General features: G+C 31.7%; 1 protein-coding gene across 6 annotated transcripts; it reads left to right on the top strand.

Moving 5' to 3' along the window:
• Window positions 1-2,030: 2,030 nt before the first annotated feature.
• LOC110030860 (protein NSP-INTERACTING KINASE 3-like) lies at window positions 2,031-13,702 on the top strand. Of its 6 annotated transcripts, none has more exons than XM_020733808.1 (12): window positions 2,031-2,765; window positions 3,147-3,279; window positions 3,379-3,450; window positions 3,578-3,721; window positions 4,238-4,309; window positions 4,417-4,476; window positions 4,571-4,674; window positions 4,770-4,934; window positions 8,315-8,656; window positions 9,981-10,372; window positions 12,135-12,489; window positions 13,583-13,702. In XM_020733808.1, exons 1-11 carry the CDS (start codon window positions 2,645-2,647, stop codon window positions 12,447-12,449), a joined length of 1,920 nt encoding a protein of 639 aa, XP_020589467.1. In that variant the 5' UTR covers window positions 2,031-2,644; the 3' UTR covers window positions 12,450-12,489; window positions 13,583-13,702. The 6 variants fall into 6 exon arrangements, with proteins under 6 accessions (XP_020589467.1, XP_020589466.1, XP_020589469.1 ...); XM_020733807.1 differs by lacking the exon at window positions 13,583-13,702 and adding an exon at window positions 13,528-13,574; XM_020733810.1 differs by lacking the exon at window positions 13,583-13,702 and having other exon boundaries at window positions 2,031-2,255; window positions 12,135-12,649.
• Window positions 13,703-16,010: the final 2,308 nt, after the last annotated feature.

Genomic DNA, 16,010 nt, shown 5'->3' with positions numbered 1-16,010 from the left:
CACAAGTCCGACCTGCTGACCTGAATTGGCACATATAAAGAGAAAAGAGAGAAAAAATTATGGTAATTCATTTATCATTTTTTATGTATTTTATATTTGCGAGTTTCGAGCACAGAACCTTTCGGCACATGATGAAATGAATTAAAAAAATAAAACTCTTGCTACAAGCTCTAGTAATATTGACCAAGAACTCAATATGATAGATAAATAGATGTTCGGATTGAGATGAGAATATAATCGAATATGATTTTTTAAGTTGATTTTGGTCAATAGGGATTGTAGCTTCTCAATGCCACCATTGGGGCCACAACAATGTCCTATGGATAAAAATTAAACTAGCATGGATGTATGGTGATTATTGAGGCTGATTTGATTGTTTATGCTTTCACTACAATTGAAGATGTTATGCTTGGTAAATATCCTCATAACTATAAAGAGGCATTTAATTAATTTGATAATGATGAATAAATGATTACTAAATAGATAGGAATGGAATCCTAATAATGATAGCATGAAATTTTAATAAATTATTTAAGTTTGGTAGCACTATGGAGCTTGGTAAGCTATTCATTGAGGTGAGCATGTTGATGAACTTAACTTCTTGTTTTAATCTAAAGCCTCGCGACAAATGATTGAGTTGAGTTCAAGTCAACTCAAATTGTGGGTATAATGTTGACATTTACACTATACTAATTAGAATAACTGATTCAAGATGCTTTTGGGCGGTCGTGTGGTGGCGAATCAACGTTTTTTCAGTTTGGTAAAACTAAAATTTGTCTGCATTTTCAAAAAGTTGTAGTTGAAAATTGTGATTTCTAACCAGATCTGACTACCTACGGTGACTGCTTAAAAGCTACGATCAGACTTTTAAGGAAAAAAAAATAATAATCCACTACAGTTTTTTGAATAACAGTTTCTTCTTTAATAACTAAGCTGATTATTCAAACTGTTGCAGTTGCACAAACAGACTCAATTTTTCTAATTTGTCTTATTTGACAATTTGATATAGTTCTAAAATTGCTTTTGCACAAAATTGATTATTAACCAACTCTTAACTAAAGGGCCCAATTGGGTATACTATTGATCAAATTTTGAATTTTTTATTTTGATTAGATGCCATAAATAAAAAGATAAAAGTTAAACATTAAAATAATAAAAAAATCATGCTAAAAAATTTTGATAAAAAATCATATTAAAAAATTCAAAAGTAAAACATCTTAAATTAAATACTATATATTGCATTAACAAAATATTATTATTCAATGATCATTATGTTATTCAAGTCATATTAAATAATTTTAATATTTATTTCGTCATCCTGGCAAACTCTCAATTCAGTCTCAACAAAATCCTTGAACTTTGAATCTCTCATTCTTGTAGCTCAATGTTCGTGCCAATTTTTAAAACATTAGCTACGATTGTAAGTGAGTCGAGTTAACTTACAAGCTCTCTCAAAACCAATAAATAATGTTTTAGCCCAATCACAACTCACTTCTTTATACATCTAATACATAGCTTGACAATCCGTTCAAATGAATTCATTGATTTAGTTTATAAATATTTATCACATAAAGGGAGATTTACATACATACCAATCAATTCTTATGTATTTACATATCTATATCCTAGACTTCAGTTTTTACCTATATACAATCTTAGGGTCCGTTTGGGGCAGCTTGTGTGTTTCAGTATAAGCTGCTTATCTTGAAACGCGACCCGCATTTAGTGAATAAGTTGATGAAACGTGCGAACCAAACAGTACGACGACGTTTTCAAAACGCCGCCCGCCTTATAAGCTGCCCAAACGGAAACTTATTCTTGCATGAAAAACATAAATTTTACTTTTTAAATGTTGAAATGGTAGTATTTTTTATGTGGCATGAAAGAATTGGGTGAGATAAATGTAAAAATTAAACTTTTTAAAGGTCAAGAGTGTAAATACATAGAATTGGGTGGATTTAGAAATTTTTTTGCAATTTGCGCTAAATTTAAAAGATTAACTGTTGGCACTTGGCAGAGAGGATCAGCATCCCGTAGGGGGAACTCTGGCTGTTCAAATTGGCTTTTTGCGTGTCTGGTAGCTGCGCGGGTTAGCTGCTTGCGGGTGGAGAAGGACGCCAACCAGAGCAGTTGTCATCTCTGCCAAACAAATTGGTGAAAAAGTTAAGTTCAAATCAAAGCAATGTGATTTGTTGCAGTAAAAAAATTGCTGCGGAGTGAGAAATATGCAGACCAAAGGGAGTCTCTTTGTTCAAGTAAGGGAATCCTTCTCCATTTCTGGTTTTTCTTAGGGTTTCTATGCTCCACTGGAATGGTCCTGAGAGGATAAGGTTGCAGTGGGAGCGAGGTTTTACGGCTTCTGGCTGGCCTGCGCTGTGGAATTTTGTCGCAAGCTGAGTTTTGATATGGTATTGGGGCGGAGATAGGTTTTGGTTTTTTTGCAAGCTTGTGGAAGGAGTTTCGTCGGAAATGTGGATTCTGTTCTTCGTTGTTCTTGGTGTGAGGTTGAATTTCTGCTTTGGATTTTGTTTCTGAGACTGTGAAAGCTTGCTCTGTTTCACTTTAATGTGCGATAGTGGGGATTTCGCTTTCTTGTTCTTGTGGTGGCATGGTTTGTGGGGTTTCGAAGTTTAGTTAAGTTCGTATGGAGATGAGAGGGTTTTTTCTGGTCTTTTGGTCCCGCTGGATGCTATGCCTGCTGCCAATGATGTCTTGGTTGGATGTGAGTTCTTCCAATCTTTCGCCCTCGGGTATAAACTATGAAGGTTTGTTGATTCTTGAACTTAACTCTGCGTTCTTAGACTCATGAACCATACTCTTTCTTCTCGCTCTTTGTTTCTCATTTCTATCATTTGCCGGAGCAAACGATGAACGCTTCTTTAATTCGAAAGATGCTACTCTCTTAAGTTTTTCTTTCAGGCGCAGATTTAGGGTTTTCTACTAGCTCATCTAAATTATTTACAATTTGCGCAATTGTGCATCTTATATCATTTCTGATTTTTGAACAGATATTAAACTTCTAATGGATTCCCTGAACTGGATCTATCGCTTCCAGTGATTTACTGTGTTTTTTTCAATTTAATGAGCCTTTTGAGTTATTTTCAGCTCCACATTTTGGGCTCTGAACTCTATCTTGTTCAATATAGTTGTCGCATTGATGGCCATAAAAATGGAGCTCAACGACCCCTACAATGTCCTGGAGAATTGGGACATCAACTCGGTGGATCCATGTAGCTGGAGGATGGTGACTTGCTCTGCTGATGGATTTGTTTCTGCTCTGTAAGTTTCTATGGATTATCAGCTCTGTTAATTTCTCTGTTCTAATAACAGAAGTGAAATTTGTTGTCTTGTTGAATAAATTGACTTTATCTATTCTAGGGGTCTTCCCAGCCAAAGCTTGTCGGGGAATTTATCACCTTGGATTGGGAATATATCGAATTTGGAATCTGTGTGCGTTTTGAAGTTATTTTTTTTAGAATTTTAAGTTACAGCATTGTGTTGATAGAGAACAGAGGCTGTTGAGATATAGATTCAGAAAGTGTTTTCAATTATTGTTTTTTTTGAATTTTACTTCTAGGTTGCTGCAGAACAATGCAATTTCAGGACCTATTCCTTCTACTGTTGGAAGGCTAGAGAAGCTTCAGACTTTAGATCTTTCCAATAATCATTTCTATGGCAGCATTCCTGACTCCTTGGGAGGTCTGACAAATCTGAATTACCTGTAAGATTCATAATTTTTTATTTCTTTTGGCAGTGTATTCTTTAAGTTTATGTACATTTTTATATATAAATATATAGTGTAAAGTGTCAAAATAGTCCCCACTATTTAGATGAGGACATTTTAATCCCAGAGTGCACACACCCACACACACAAATGTAATAAAATTAGTTTGGGAAATTTACATACATAGCGAACAAATTCTTATGTATTTACATATCTCACATCTAAACTTTGATATATTCATAGCACTTTGGTCCTTTAAACCTATGCATGAGGTGTGTTTTACTTTAAAAAAGTTATAATAGTGCTATTTTTATGTGATATTAAAAAATTGAGTTCTACGTGTGTAAATATGGAAGTATAGGTTTGGGTATGTAAATACATAAGAATTGTGTGCTAGGTATGTAAATGCCCCAATTAGTTTTGATGTTTTGTGCAAATGTTTTTTTTCTTAATGCCAAGGTCATTTGGGTTGAAATTAATAAAATTTATGCCGTTCTACTGTTAATATGTCAGGAGACTGAATAACAACAGCCTTTCCGGGCCTTGCCCAGATTCATTATCTAATATCAAAGGCCTCACTTTGCTGTATGTAATACTGTTATCCTTTCCTCTATTCTTCTCTTTTCTTTGATGTGAACTCCCGTGCATTTTAGCATACTACAACATTAAAATTTTGATTTTTGCTCCTGTAGGGATCTTTCATTCAACAATCTCAGTGGTCCATTACCGAAGTTATTTGCAAGGACATTCAAGTATGCGTTCTTACTAGTTTGATTTTTGTTAGTGATGTTGCAGCATTGAACACGATCATCATCATCATTAGTCTAATATTTTTTTATTTTTCAGTATTGGTGGAAATCCTTTAATTTGCTCAAAAAACTTGGGGAATCGGAGTAGCTGTTCGTCCTTGTCTTTGAATCCCATTTCTTATCCTCCGGATGATCTAAAGGGTAACAAAAATTTCTTTTAATGTTTTATTTCTCATGCTGATGATTTTTGATTAATAATTTTAGTGATTTATATTCACCAATATGCTAATTAATAGGCATCTTGGATTTCTCAGCCCAGTCGCATCACAGAGCCATGAGAAGCCGTCAGATAATCATTTTGTTTGCTGCGAGTATTGGATCTCTTCTCTTTGTGTTACTTTTGGTTATGCTTATTTGGTGGCACCATCGATGCAATCGGCAAATTTTCTTTGATGTGAATGGTTAGATTCATTACTTATGGATTTTTTTAATGTTATCGATATTATAATACCTGATTTGTTTAAACTTCAAACAATTTCTTTCTATACCATGTTAACATTATTTAGATGTTGAAGAGGAGTATGTTGTGATGACGCCATGACAATAACTTGACATAACATAATATGAAAAGGGAGTCGGGATTTAGAAAACAAACATTAGATTTTTGAAATATCAACCAAATTTATTAAATGTAGGAACATGAACTTAAGTGGTAAATAATAAATTTTAAAATTGAAGAGGCTAAGTTTAAAAAAAAAAAGAAGAAAAAAAGAGCTACAAATCTAATGATAGAGAAAGCATGGGTGATTTCAAAGATAAAAGAGATAGTAGTGAATATCAGATTATGTTTAGGTTAATACATTCCATGAAAATTTAGTAGTTTACTATAGTTCTTTAAAATACCATACTTAAGATGATTTTTAGACTTAATATGCTGTGGAACTTAAAATTTTATCATATTTATTAGAATATATTAACATGATTATCTCTTTATACGCTTTGCAAATATTCTTTTTCATTAAATTTTATTTATAAATGATCACAATTTTTTGTTTATTACTACTCTCAAGTCAATGCTTATTGTGGTGCAACGAGTGCCTATTTTGTTGACTAGCACCTTGGGTATCATACAATCATATTGCTTCAATTGTGTAATGTTTCTGAAAGCATTGGTTCCATGAATAAAAATAAAAGTAAAAAAATGTGCGTGTGTGAATTTATCAAACAATCATATTGTCTGATTTTAATGTTATAAATTTGCTAATTTGAAATTTATTATTTTTCTAATATTCTTTACGAATTTTTCAATTATAACCACCTCATTCTCTTATATTATAATATTCTTACGGTACCTGTTGCTTATAATCACTCACCCTAACTTTAAAAGATATATTGTCATTTATATCACTATTATTCACTATAATAGGTCCCCGCTCAATGAACTTTTATCATACTTATGCATCATTTTATCTTCTAACAATATGAAAAGTAGTTTTTAGATTATGTGATACTTGTGATAGGTTTAATATAGAAGAATGGGAAAGAACATATTTTTAAGATGGTTTTTTTTTAAAACCTTCAAAAGTATTCCTTAGAAGTTAAAAGCTGTTTAAATTTAGCGCATCACTCTGCTAAAGTGAATTCTAAGATGTCAGCTAGTGCACCTTATGTTGGTTGCATTACCTTAAGCGTACCTAACATTTTTGATATTGTTTGCTTACTACATGCTAACTTAAACAACTAATGGCAGGCTAAATGACTTCGAACAAACGTGAGACCTCCAATAGGTTTGCTATAATTGCTATTTAAAACTTTAAGAACCTCTCTAATACTTGCCACTAGTATGCTTTAGACTCAACCACATGGAATAAATGAACTTATCTTCTATTGTTGTGTGCGCTACCTCATAGCAGTCCTTTAACATAATACTATATCCTTTTTATATATTGAAAATTTAATTTTCTATCATCTTTTATTTTTCATTTTTTCCCCCTTAAATTTAACCATTCATCAATTACATGAAAAAGTAATGATCCGAGGGCATGTAAAATCCTACGTAGAAGTCTAGATTGTCATTTATTCACCTATTAAAAGCAATTCTAAATTATTAAAAGCCTATCTGATTAACTCTAAATTATTTGAAACACTGTACATATTAAGTTGTAACTCGTAATGGCTCGATCTCTCACCCATCGAGTTATTGTTCGCTTTGGCCTAAAGGCTTCACATCTTTCTCATATCAACATATCTTCTTAGGAGGTCACCATCCCAAGAGTGCTTCCATATTAGCACATTTAACATTGGAGTATCAAATAAAATTCCAATCATTACACCAAAAGAGTTCATGATATTTGCGAGTTTAGCTCATTTTGCTTAAGGCGTCTCACAATCTTCCCCATGTAAGGATTGACATCCTCATCAATGTTCTTACTCCATAATCATCAAGCAAACATATAGGATTCTAGAAGTTGCATCTACAAATTCAAAAGGCGGCTTACAAATGTAGCATTTTTTTTATGTATGATACTTACTTTCCATCATTATGTTGGTATAATGCTCGAATTTTGTAGCACTCTGAACTACCATCCATCAAGATATTGTCCGCTTTGGCTTAAGACTTTTTGATTTTGTTCCATTGGTGTAACTTCTGAAGCCACCCATTCCAAGTGTGCTCCCGTAAGGGCAAAGCATACTTAACATTGGAGTTCTTACTAAAATTTGAACCATTATATCAAAAAATACTTTTAGATTTAAGAGTTCAATTTCATTACATTAAAGGGGTTTAACATAACTTTTTTTCCTATTCAATCAAAATTATCCTTTGGATAAATATTGATGCTTTTTTTGATTAAATTACTTTAAATTTTCTTTGAAATTAGGTAAGCTACAAAATTTAATGATGTTAAGGTGAATAGATTCTTATGAACTCAGGTTTGATGGTCATATGGAAAGAATCCCTCTATGTATATTTGAGAGACAATATTATATAACATTTTTTTGGTATATATAGAATAAGCGAACTTATTCTGATTTGGATGAATGCTAGATCCATGTCTATCCAATTCTAACATTAGATTTATGTTGGGATTAAAATTATGCTTCAAAAAATATTTATTTCAAGGCTTTAAAGATCTAATTTTGGTTTCAATATTGTTTTGCTTTTTCTTCTTTCAATAGTTAAGATGTTTAATTTTAGTCTTATGATAAAACTTTCATTCACCTTTTTTTTTTTCGAGTTTAGGTATTTGGTTGCGGTACTCTATATTCTTATTAAAATCTTCAAACATGCATCATTCACATTTATAATTTTTTTAGTTTTTATAGTGAAACTATTTTAAAAAAGCGACATTTTCTTGTTTCACACCCTGAACTTGACTATTTACCAAACTATCTAACTACTTTCATTTGCAATAAACAGTTAAATGCCAAAGCACAGTACAAAACTTCTATATATTTTTTGTTTTTATTAAATTCTCAATGTTTTAGTTTTGAGCCGTGTTCTTCTTTTTATTTTTGGGGACATTTACATACATTAATGCATACCAGTTTAACACCCAATTCTTATGTATTTATATATCTAACACATAATTTGAAATTTTACATTTATACCACCCAAATCTTTCATGTCACATAAAAAAATACCACTATTTTTACTTTTATGTGAATACACTTTTTTTTTTTTGCATAGGTAAGTTTTCTTATATGTAAAAATTGAAGTTTAGGTGTTAAAAATATAAAGCCAGAAATTAAATGGCATGCATGCAAATCTTCCTTTTTTTGATAAAATTTGTATTTATTATTCTCTTTTTTGTATTTTATTTGGAAAGTGGATATTTTTCAGAACAATATGAATCTGAAGTAAGATTGGGCCATTTAAAACGATATTCTTTCAAGGAGCTTCGAATAGCTACCAATCATTTTGATTCGAAGAACATATTAGGGAAAGGGGGATACGGAATTGTTTACAAAGGATGCTTGCGGGATGGGACTCTAGTAGCCGTTAAAAGACTGAAAGATTACAATGCAATTGGCGGAGAAGTCCAATTTCAAACAGAAGTTGAAATGATTAGTTTGGCCATTCATCGGAATCTTCTTAGACTTTACGGGTTCTGCACAACGGAAAATGAGAGATTGCTCGTCTACCCTTACATGCCAAATGGAAGCGTTTCTTCTCAACTAAGAGGTCTGTTGTGTTGTCTAATCTGATTAAATTGCTATTATTTCTTTAAATTTTGTTTAGAACTAGCAACTAGTAATGTAGCTTTTTAATTTGATTAAAGTTATGTTAGCATCTTGCTAAGATTTCTGCTGTTTATGTATATGTAATTTGTAGATATTCATGTAGACCACTGTTATTATTGGAAGAATTCTTAGGATTACAAGATAATGAATGTCACATTAATCTTTTAAAATATATCTGATGAAATAATAAAATTTCACTTTTTGTTGTGTTTGAGTTTCAAAAGTTTGCTAAATTGAAAGTATCTAGAAGATGTGTCTCAACAATTTAACAATTAAAATAGATGAAATGTTAGAGTGGTATTTATTGGTGACAAGGTAATTGAAAATAGATATGGTTTTAACATGTACAACTAATTTTAGAAAATTCACCAGTTTGAAGTGTTGATTAAATTTGTACTAAAGGATTCAGAAGGAAATTGAGGGGATCTACGTTACATGGATAGTATTATTCAAAATCATTCGCGAATAACTTGTTTTGACACAGCAAAATATGCACTAGGTGTGAAGGAAAAATGTCACCTAAGGCTAATGATAATGATGATGAGATATTCTTGTGAAGGTTCATAAGATTCTACATTGAATGGTCCAAAACTATCAGATTTAATAAAAAAGATATGCATTGAATTCAATCCATGTACTTTTTTGATGCATTTTTGATATATCCTGAAGTTATTATTTGCTGTGCTAATTTATGAGCATTGTTTAACTAACAGTAAGCATAATCTGCCATTCTTGGTAGTTTGTAGAATGCAACATTTTCGGCATATAATTTCATTCCCACTCTATTTGTTGTAAACTTATAATGATCCAAGAAAACATTTTTCCATTTAATTTGTGCTGTTCTATCTTCTCTTTTACACGAAGCTAGATTTCCTTGATTTTATTGCATGTAACCCTCTTTTTTCATTATTATTATATGGAAGATTTACATACATACCACCTTATCTAACACCTAAGTTACAATTTTTACATATATGCCACCTCACCTATGCATGAAAAGGTGTATTTCTCTTTTTAATCTTTTTAAAAGTTGAAATAATGGTATCTTTTATGTGTTATGAAAGATTTGAGTGGTATAAATTTTAAAAGTAAAGTTTAGGTGTCATACATGATACATGGCAGGTAGTTGGTATGTATGTAAATTTCCCTTGTTCTATTTATCAGAAAACTGTCCAAATCGGTACATTCAACACCAAAATTTACGAGCAACCATTCTACCATTCTTCAGTATATCCATTCAACTCGCCATTTTCTCTTTCTTGCAGAACACATTCATGGAAGGCCAGCTCTAAGCTGGTCAAGGAGGAAAGGCATAGCACTGGGAACCGCAAGAGGATTGCTTTATTTGCACGAGCAATGCGACCCGAAAATAATTCATCGAGACGTAAAAGCCGCCAATATTCTCCTCGATGAAGGTTTTGAGGCGGTCGTCGGCGACTTTGGGTTGGCAAAGCTTTTAGATCATCGAGAATCGCATGTTACAACGGCCGTGCGAGGAACGGTTGGTCACATAGCACCAGAGTACTTGTCCACCGGCCAATCATCGGAGAAAACCGATGTCTTTGGGTTTGGCATTCTTCTTCTCGAGTTGATTACAGGTCAGAAAGCAGTAGATTTCGGACGAGCTGCGAATCAGAAAGGAGCGATACTTGATTGGGTATGTTTTCGTCTTTTATCTTGGCATCATTATCATCATCATTAGTTGTGGTGAAAACAACATTCTCTCAAATAAATGTCATTATCATCATCATCCTTATTGATTGTTGCTCGGAAGATTTACATAACATAACCACTAAATTTTTATGTTTGTACATGTCAAGCACCTATACTTCAATTTTTGCATATTTGTAACCTTACGTATGCACCAAAAGTTGTATTTCACTTTTTAAAAGTTAAAATAGTGATATTTTTGATTTGATATTGAAAAATTTGGGTGGTATAAGTGTAGAAAGTAAACTTTAGTTGTTAGATATGTAAATACATAGGAATTAGGTGGTATATGCATGTTAATGCCCCATTTTTTATAATAGGCTAGTAGGTGTATTTCTTACCATTTATCATGCATGTTTAAACCAATCAAGTTTAGTTTTAACTGTGTTATCTTCAACAAATGTAGATCACACCATGCCTTTAATATGTTCAGTTAATTAAATCTAATATATCTTAGTATTCTTATTTTTGTTAATGTTACTTTGGTCATTAGTAAATTTATAAAATTAACTATCAAGTTTCAATCATCATCATTATTATTATTATTATTTTGATTACACTATCGAGGAATTTTTTCTTTTAATAACCACATTGTATTGACTTTAGTATTTATATCTTTTTTATCCTCATGTTTTGAGCAAATCGATTTGATATATTTAAGATTAGGAAAATTTGCATAAATATAACTCAATTCTTATGTATTTACAATCTAACACCTATTCTTTAATTTTTACGTATATACCAACATATGAATGCATGAAAAGGTGTACAAAAGCAAAAATTAGATGTTATGTAAATACATAGGACTTGTGTGGTATGTATGCAAATGCCTTTTGAAAATTATTAGACATAGTTATCTTTTTATTCTTGACTAATATTTGCTAATTAATACCAAATAAAATGGTTTTTTAAGTCATTTATTATTATTTTTTTAATCTTCATTAATTATGGTTTTAGTTAAAGTGCATCCCTTCTAAGCATCTATATGAACAAATCCAATATCCATGCTTAACACTGTTTTATTTATTTATTAATTCTTGATATATTTGAAAGCATGATCGCTTAATTATTTTCAATAAATACTTGATGCTTGATGAACATTATACATTTTAAATTCGAGCATTTATCATATAAATTTTTATTCAATCATAGTTTTCTTAAGATTAAAAAAAGCATATCAAACCTCTACCACTGTGGTTATATGTAGCATCAAATCTTTTTAGGGGGATTTATTTATATACATACCACCCAATTCTTATTTATTTACATATTTAACTTCTAAACTTTACATTTTTACCCTTATATCACCCAAATATTTCATATCTTCATTTTCATGCATGAATAATGTGGCATGTTTGTTAAAATTGAAGTTTAGGTTTTTGATTCGTAAATGCATAAGAATTAAGGGACATCTGTGTAAATCTTCCAACTTTTTGTGGAACAACATAAAATTTTGGAGCATTTACATACATATCACACAGATCTTATGTATTTTCATATCTCACATTTAAACTTTCATATTTACACACACAGCACTCAAATTTTTAATACTACATTAAAAATAACTCTATTATAACTTTTTATCATAGTTTTAAAGTATCAAAATGCTATGTATATAAGTAAATACATAAGAAGTGTGTGCTAAGTATGTAAATTTCCCTAAATATTTTTATGCCACAACATAGATCTTACAAACCTTATTACTCCAGGTAAAAAAGCTCCATCAGGACAACAACCTAAGCTTGATGGTGGACAAGGACCTGAAGAACAACTACAACCAGATCGAGCTGGAGGAAATGGTTCAAGTTGCTCTCCTTTGCACCCAATACAATCCTTCCCGCCGGCCGAAGATGTCCGAGGTGGTCCGAATGCTCGAAGGAGACGGCCTCGCGGAGCGATGGGAGGCCTCGCTGAAGCTCGACACGCCCAAATCTCGTTCTGCAGAGCAACCTCAGCCAAAATATTTGGATTTTGTCGAAGAATCGTCGCTCGTGGAAGCCATTGAGCTTTCAGGCCCCAGATGATGATGATACAGAGGCATATATAGCTTTCAATTGTAGAAAGGTTTGATTTTTTTTTGTGTTTTGAAGTTTAGTTTTTGGCTTTTTGGCAAGGGAAGTTGGTTGTGTGGTTTTTGATAGGAAGATACTTTGGCTTCAAGATTATATTCTTGTTTTGTACAAAAGGGACTTCGCAGAAATGAATTTTGACAGATTTTTATGCTTTTTTAGGAAGATTTACATATATACCACTGAATTAATTTATGGGCTTTTTTACATACATACATCCAATTCTTATGCATTTACTCATCTCTCACCCAAACTTTGATTTTTATAAGCTGAACACCCTACCTATAGGCAAAAGTGCAATCCACTTTTTCATATATCCTTTCAAATATAGAAAAATGTGCTTAAGTTGTAAAAAATCAAAGTTTGGGGGTGTGATAAGTAAGAATTGGGTGCTATGTATGTAAATTTCTCTTAATTTATACATATGTAACATCTAAATTTAATTTTTTCATGCATGCCACCTTACCTATGTATGAAAAGGTGTATTTCACTTTTTAGAGGTTAGAATACTGGTATTTTTTATGTGATGTAAACAATTTGGGTGGTAGAAATGTGAAAAAACAAAGTTTTGATGTTAGATATGTAAATTCATAGAAATGGGTGGTATGTATGTAAATTCCCTTTTTTATAGCTTTTTTTAGTCATTGCAGTTTGGCATTTTGTAGAATTAGAGTAACTAGTGATGAAACTGTATCATTAAATTGAAGATTTTTTAGCTTAATTTTATGTGAGTTGATTGTTTTTTTAGGGAAATTCTCATGCATGCCACAATTTTTATGTGTTTACATATATAACATTTGAGTGAAATGCATGCAAAAATAAAAGTTGTGCTGGTAGATGTGTAAATATAAAAGAGTTGTGCTGGTAGATGTGTAAATATAAAAGAGTTGTGTGGTATGCATGTCAATGCCCCTACTTTATGCTTATGTAAATGTATTTGTCATTGAGTGAGAGGTTCATGTTATTTAGAGCTTTTGTGTTAACTTTAGTTTATTGTCATTCTTTTGTATCATGATGTAGTGTGATTTTGCAGAAAATTTTACGTTATGTTGATGAATTGGGGATGATGATATTGATGCACTTTGCAGTTGATGAATTGGGGATGATGATATTGATGCACTTTGCAGTTGAATGCACGGCGTGATGTGATCCACGCTGTCGTCCACACGTCCGGTTTCTCTCGGTTTTAAGCTTTTCAACTTGGGTGGCTTTTTATTTAAAGGATAAATACGCTTTTATTTGTTACATAATGTTAATGTTATTATTGGTGTTTATATTGGTTTTTTTGAGATATTCAGTAGATTGTGGGGGGTGTGGATTCCGAAAATGAGTGGCTCGGATTAGGGATTGACCTGAACTCGGCCCAAGTGTCATACTCGTCTAAAATTCTAACTCGAACCTGACTCACCTTCAACTCTCCAACTTAAATTCAATCCATTTAACATAAGGAATAAACGTTATAACGGTTAAAATTGGATCAATTTTGAGCCAATTTGAGCTAACTTCATGTTAATTATGGGTTGGTGGGCCGACTTCAAGTCAATTCTGGGTTTGGGTACCCAAATTTTTCGAGTCGGGATCGATTTGAGTTTGCGTGTCGGGTCGAATCTTGACACCCAGAAAGAAGATGGAGAGTAGTGCATCTCATTTAAATTTTTTACTCGGAATGATTATTTTTAACATTAATAATGAATTAATTTTAGCATTTATTATGTTATATGATTTTGTCTTGATTGCAATATTTAATCTTAGAGCTTATTTATTTATTTATTTATTTTTATTTCAATGTCCCATCTAAAATTTTAAAACTTCCTTTAAAGATTATATGAAGTAAAATTATTGTTTGATATTTAACTTTTTTTTAATTCTAAAATTCATTTTTTTTTTTAAAAAGAATAGCGAGAAGCTATTATACGAGCCTCTGGTTACTCTGGTCAAGCTGATGTGCTTAAAAATTTGACCACTTTCTTAAAGACCAACTATTATGGAGGGGATTCGAACCCCTTACTTGAGGGGTCATGTACCGTGGATGCCAACCAACAGGTCGGGGTACGTGCCGGGTATGCGGCACGAAATTCTAAAATTCATTAGCAATTAACATGAAATTTCTTGTAATTGGCCAATAATTAAAGATTTGACGAAGAGAAATAAAAGTACCAATAAATAGCTTGATCATGAGAATTTTCAAAAAAATAAGTATTTACATATCTATCATCTTTTTTTTCTTTTACAAAAATACCATCTTAATTATGTATAAAAAGGTCTATTTCATTTTTTAAATGTTAATATATTTTTAGTGATATGAAATATTTGAGTGGTATAAATGTAAAAAAAAGTAAAGTTTTGCCAATGAAAAAATATATATTTGTATTTATTATAAAGTTCTTACAAAATTATGCCAGTGTTTTAACATATAAAATACATTTTTTTCATTTGAAAATTTACATAATATTTAGGATATTTTAAAAAATTAAAAGAAATTAATACTATTTTTAATTTTATAATAGAGCCATTATAAGATATTATTACTAAAGTATCAATTATTATTAAGATAATAATTATAAAATTTTAATTACAAGTTGGGCCAAGTACACCTTGTATCAATTAACTCAATTTCGATTTTTGTAAAAAGTAAAAAAAAAAAAATTAAAATATTAATTTGGAAATTTTCCATAAATAACATACAAAACATTGTTATTTACGAAGTTCACACCCTCAACTATAATATTACAAAACTCGCATATCCATTAACACCTCTGTCTTCGATCATCTTTTTCCCACGAACCACCGACGATCTCTGCTTGCCATTGGTCGAACCTCCAATTGTCTCTGGCGATACAGCGGTTGCAGGCTTCGAGCAGAGATTGCAGCTAGTTTGTGGGAAAGAAATTGTCTAAGACGGGAGAATATTTTATATAGGGAGACCAGACGTTGCAGTGCTTTCTTACTTCGGTAATATACCTTCATGTGTGCTATATCGGCCCACCTATAAAATATTAAAGTGAAATCGCATAGGATATTGGAGTAGAACCGCGGAGGTTATTAGGACATTAACCTTAATAACGTTTCAATAACCTCTAAATAACCCCCCAATAACTTTCACAGTTCCACTCTATAACCCTCCAATAATCCTCCAATAATCTTCGCAGTTCCATTTCAATAACCACTGCAGTAACCCATGTAATAACCCATCTAATAATCCCCAATAACTCCCCAATAACATCCACAATTTCATTTCAATTACTCTCTCAATTAATCCTCTAATAACCTCAGTAACTTCCGCATTTTCACTTCAATAATCCTCTAATAATCTCGACAATACAGTACACGTGTCGGCATATTATTGAAGTCCTCATGTAGAGCTACGTCGGATCTCCATATGTAACAAAGGTGTGGGTTTTGTAATATTGTAGTTTGGGGTATGAAATGCGTAAATAACTTGTGGTGTGTGTCGAAATTTCTTTAATTAATTTAATATTTTGATATTGTAAATAATATTAAATCTTATTATTATTC

The sequence above is a fragment of the Phalaenopsis equestris genome, unplaced genomic scaffold (genome assembly GCF_001263595.1).
Source record: "Phalaenopsis equestris unplaced genomic scaffold, ASM126359v1 Scaffold000761, whole genome shotgun sequence".
Classification (NCBI taxonomy): domain Eukaryota; kingdom Viridiplantae; phylum Streptophyta; class Magnoliopsida; order Asparagales; family Orchidaceae; genus Phalaenopsis; species Phalaenopsis equestris.
Note: the sequence above shows the minus strand (reverse complement) of the source record. Positions and strands in the feature narration are given on the sequence as shown.

Excerpts from the sequence above, each read along its gene's own strand:
- LOC110030860 (XM_020733808.1), top strand. The coding sequence starts at position 2,645 with ATGGAGATGAGAGGGTTTTTTCTGGTCTTTTGGTCCCGCTGGATGCTA. Across the intron at positions 4,477-4,570 it reads TTATTTGCAAGGACATTCAA|TATTGGTGGAAATCCTTTAA; the intron begins GTATGCGTTCTT and ends TTTATTTTTCAG. Across the intron at positions 4,675-4,769 it reads TCCTCCGGATGATCTAAAGG|GCATCTTGGATTTCTCAGCC; the intron begins GTAACAAAAATT and ends GCTAATTAATAG.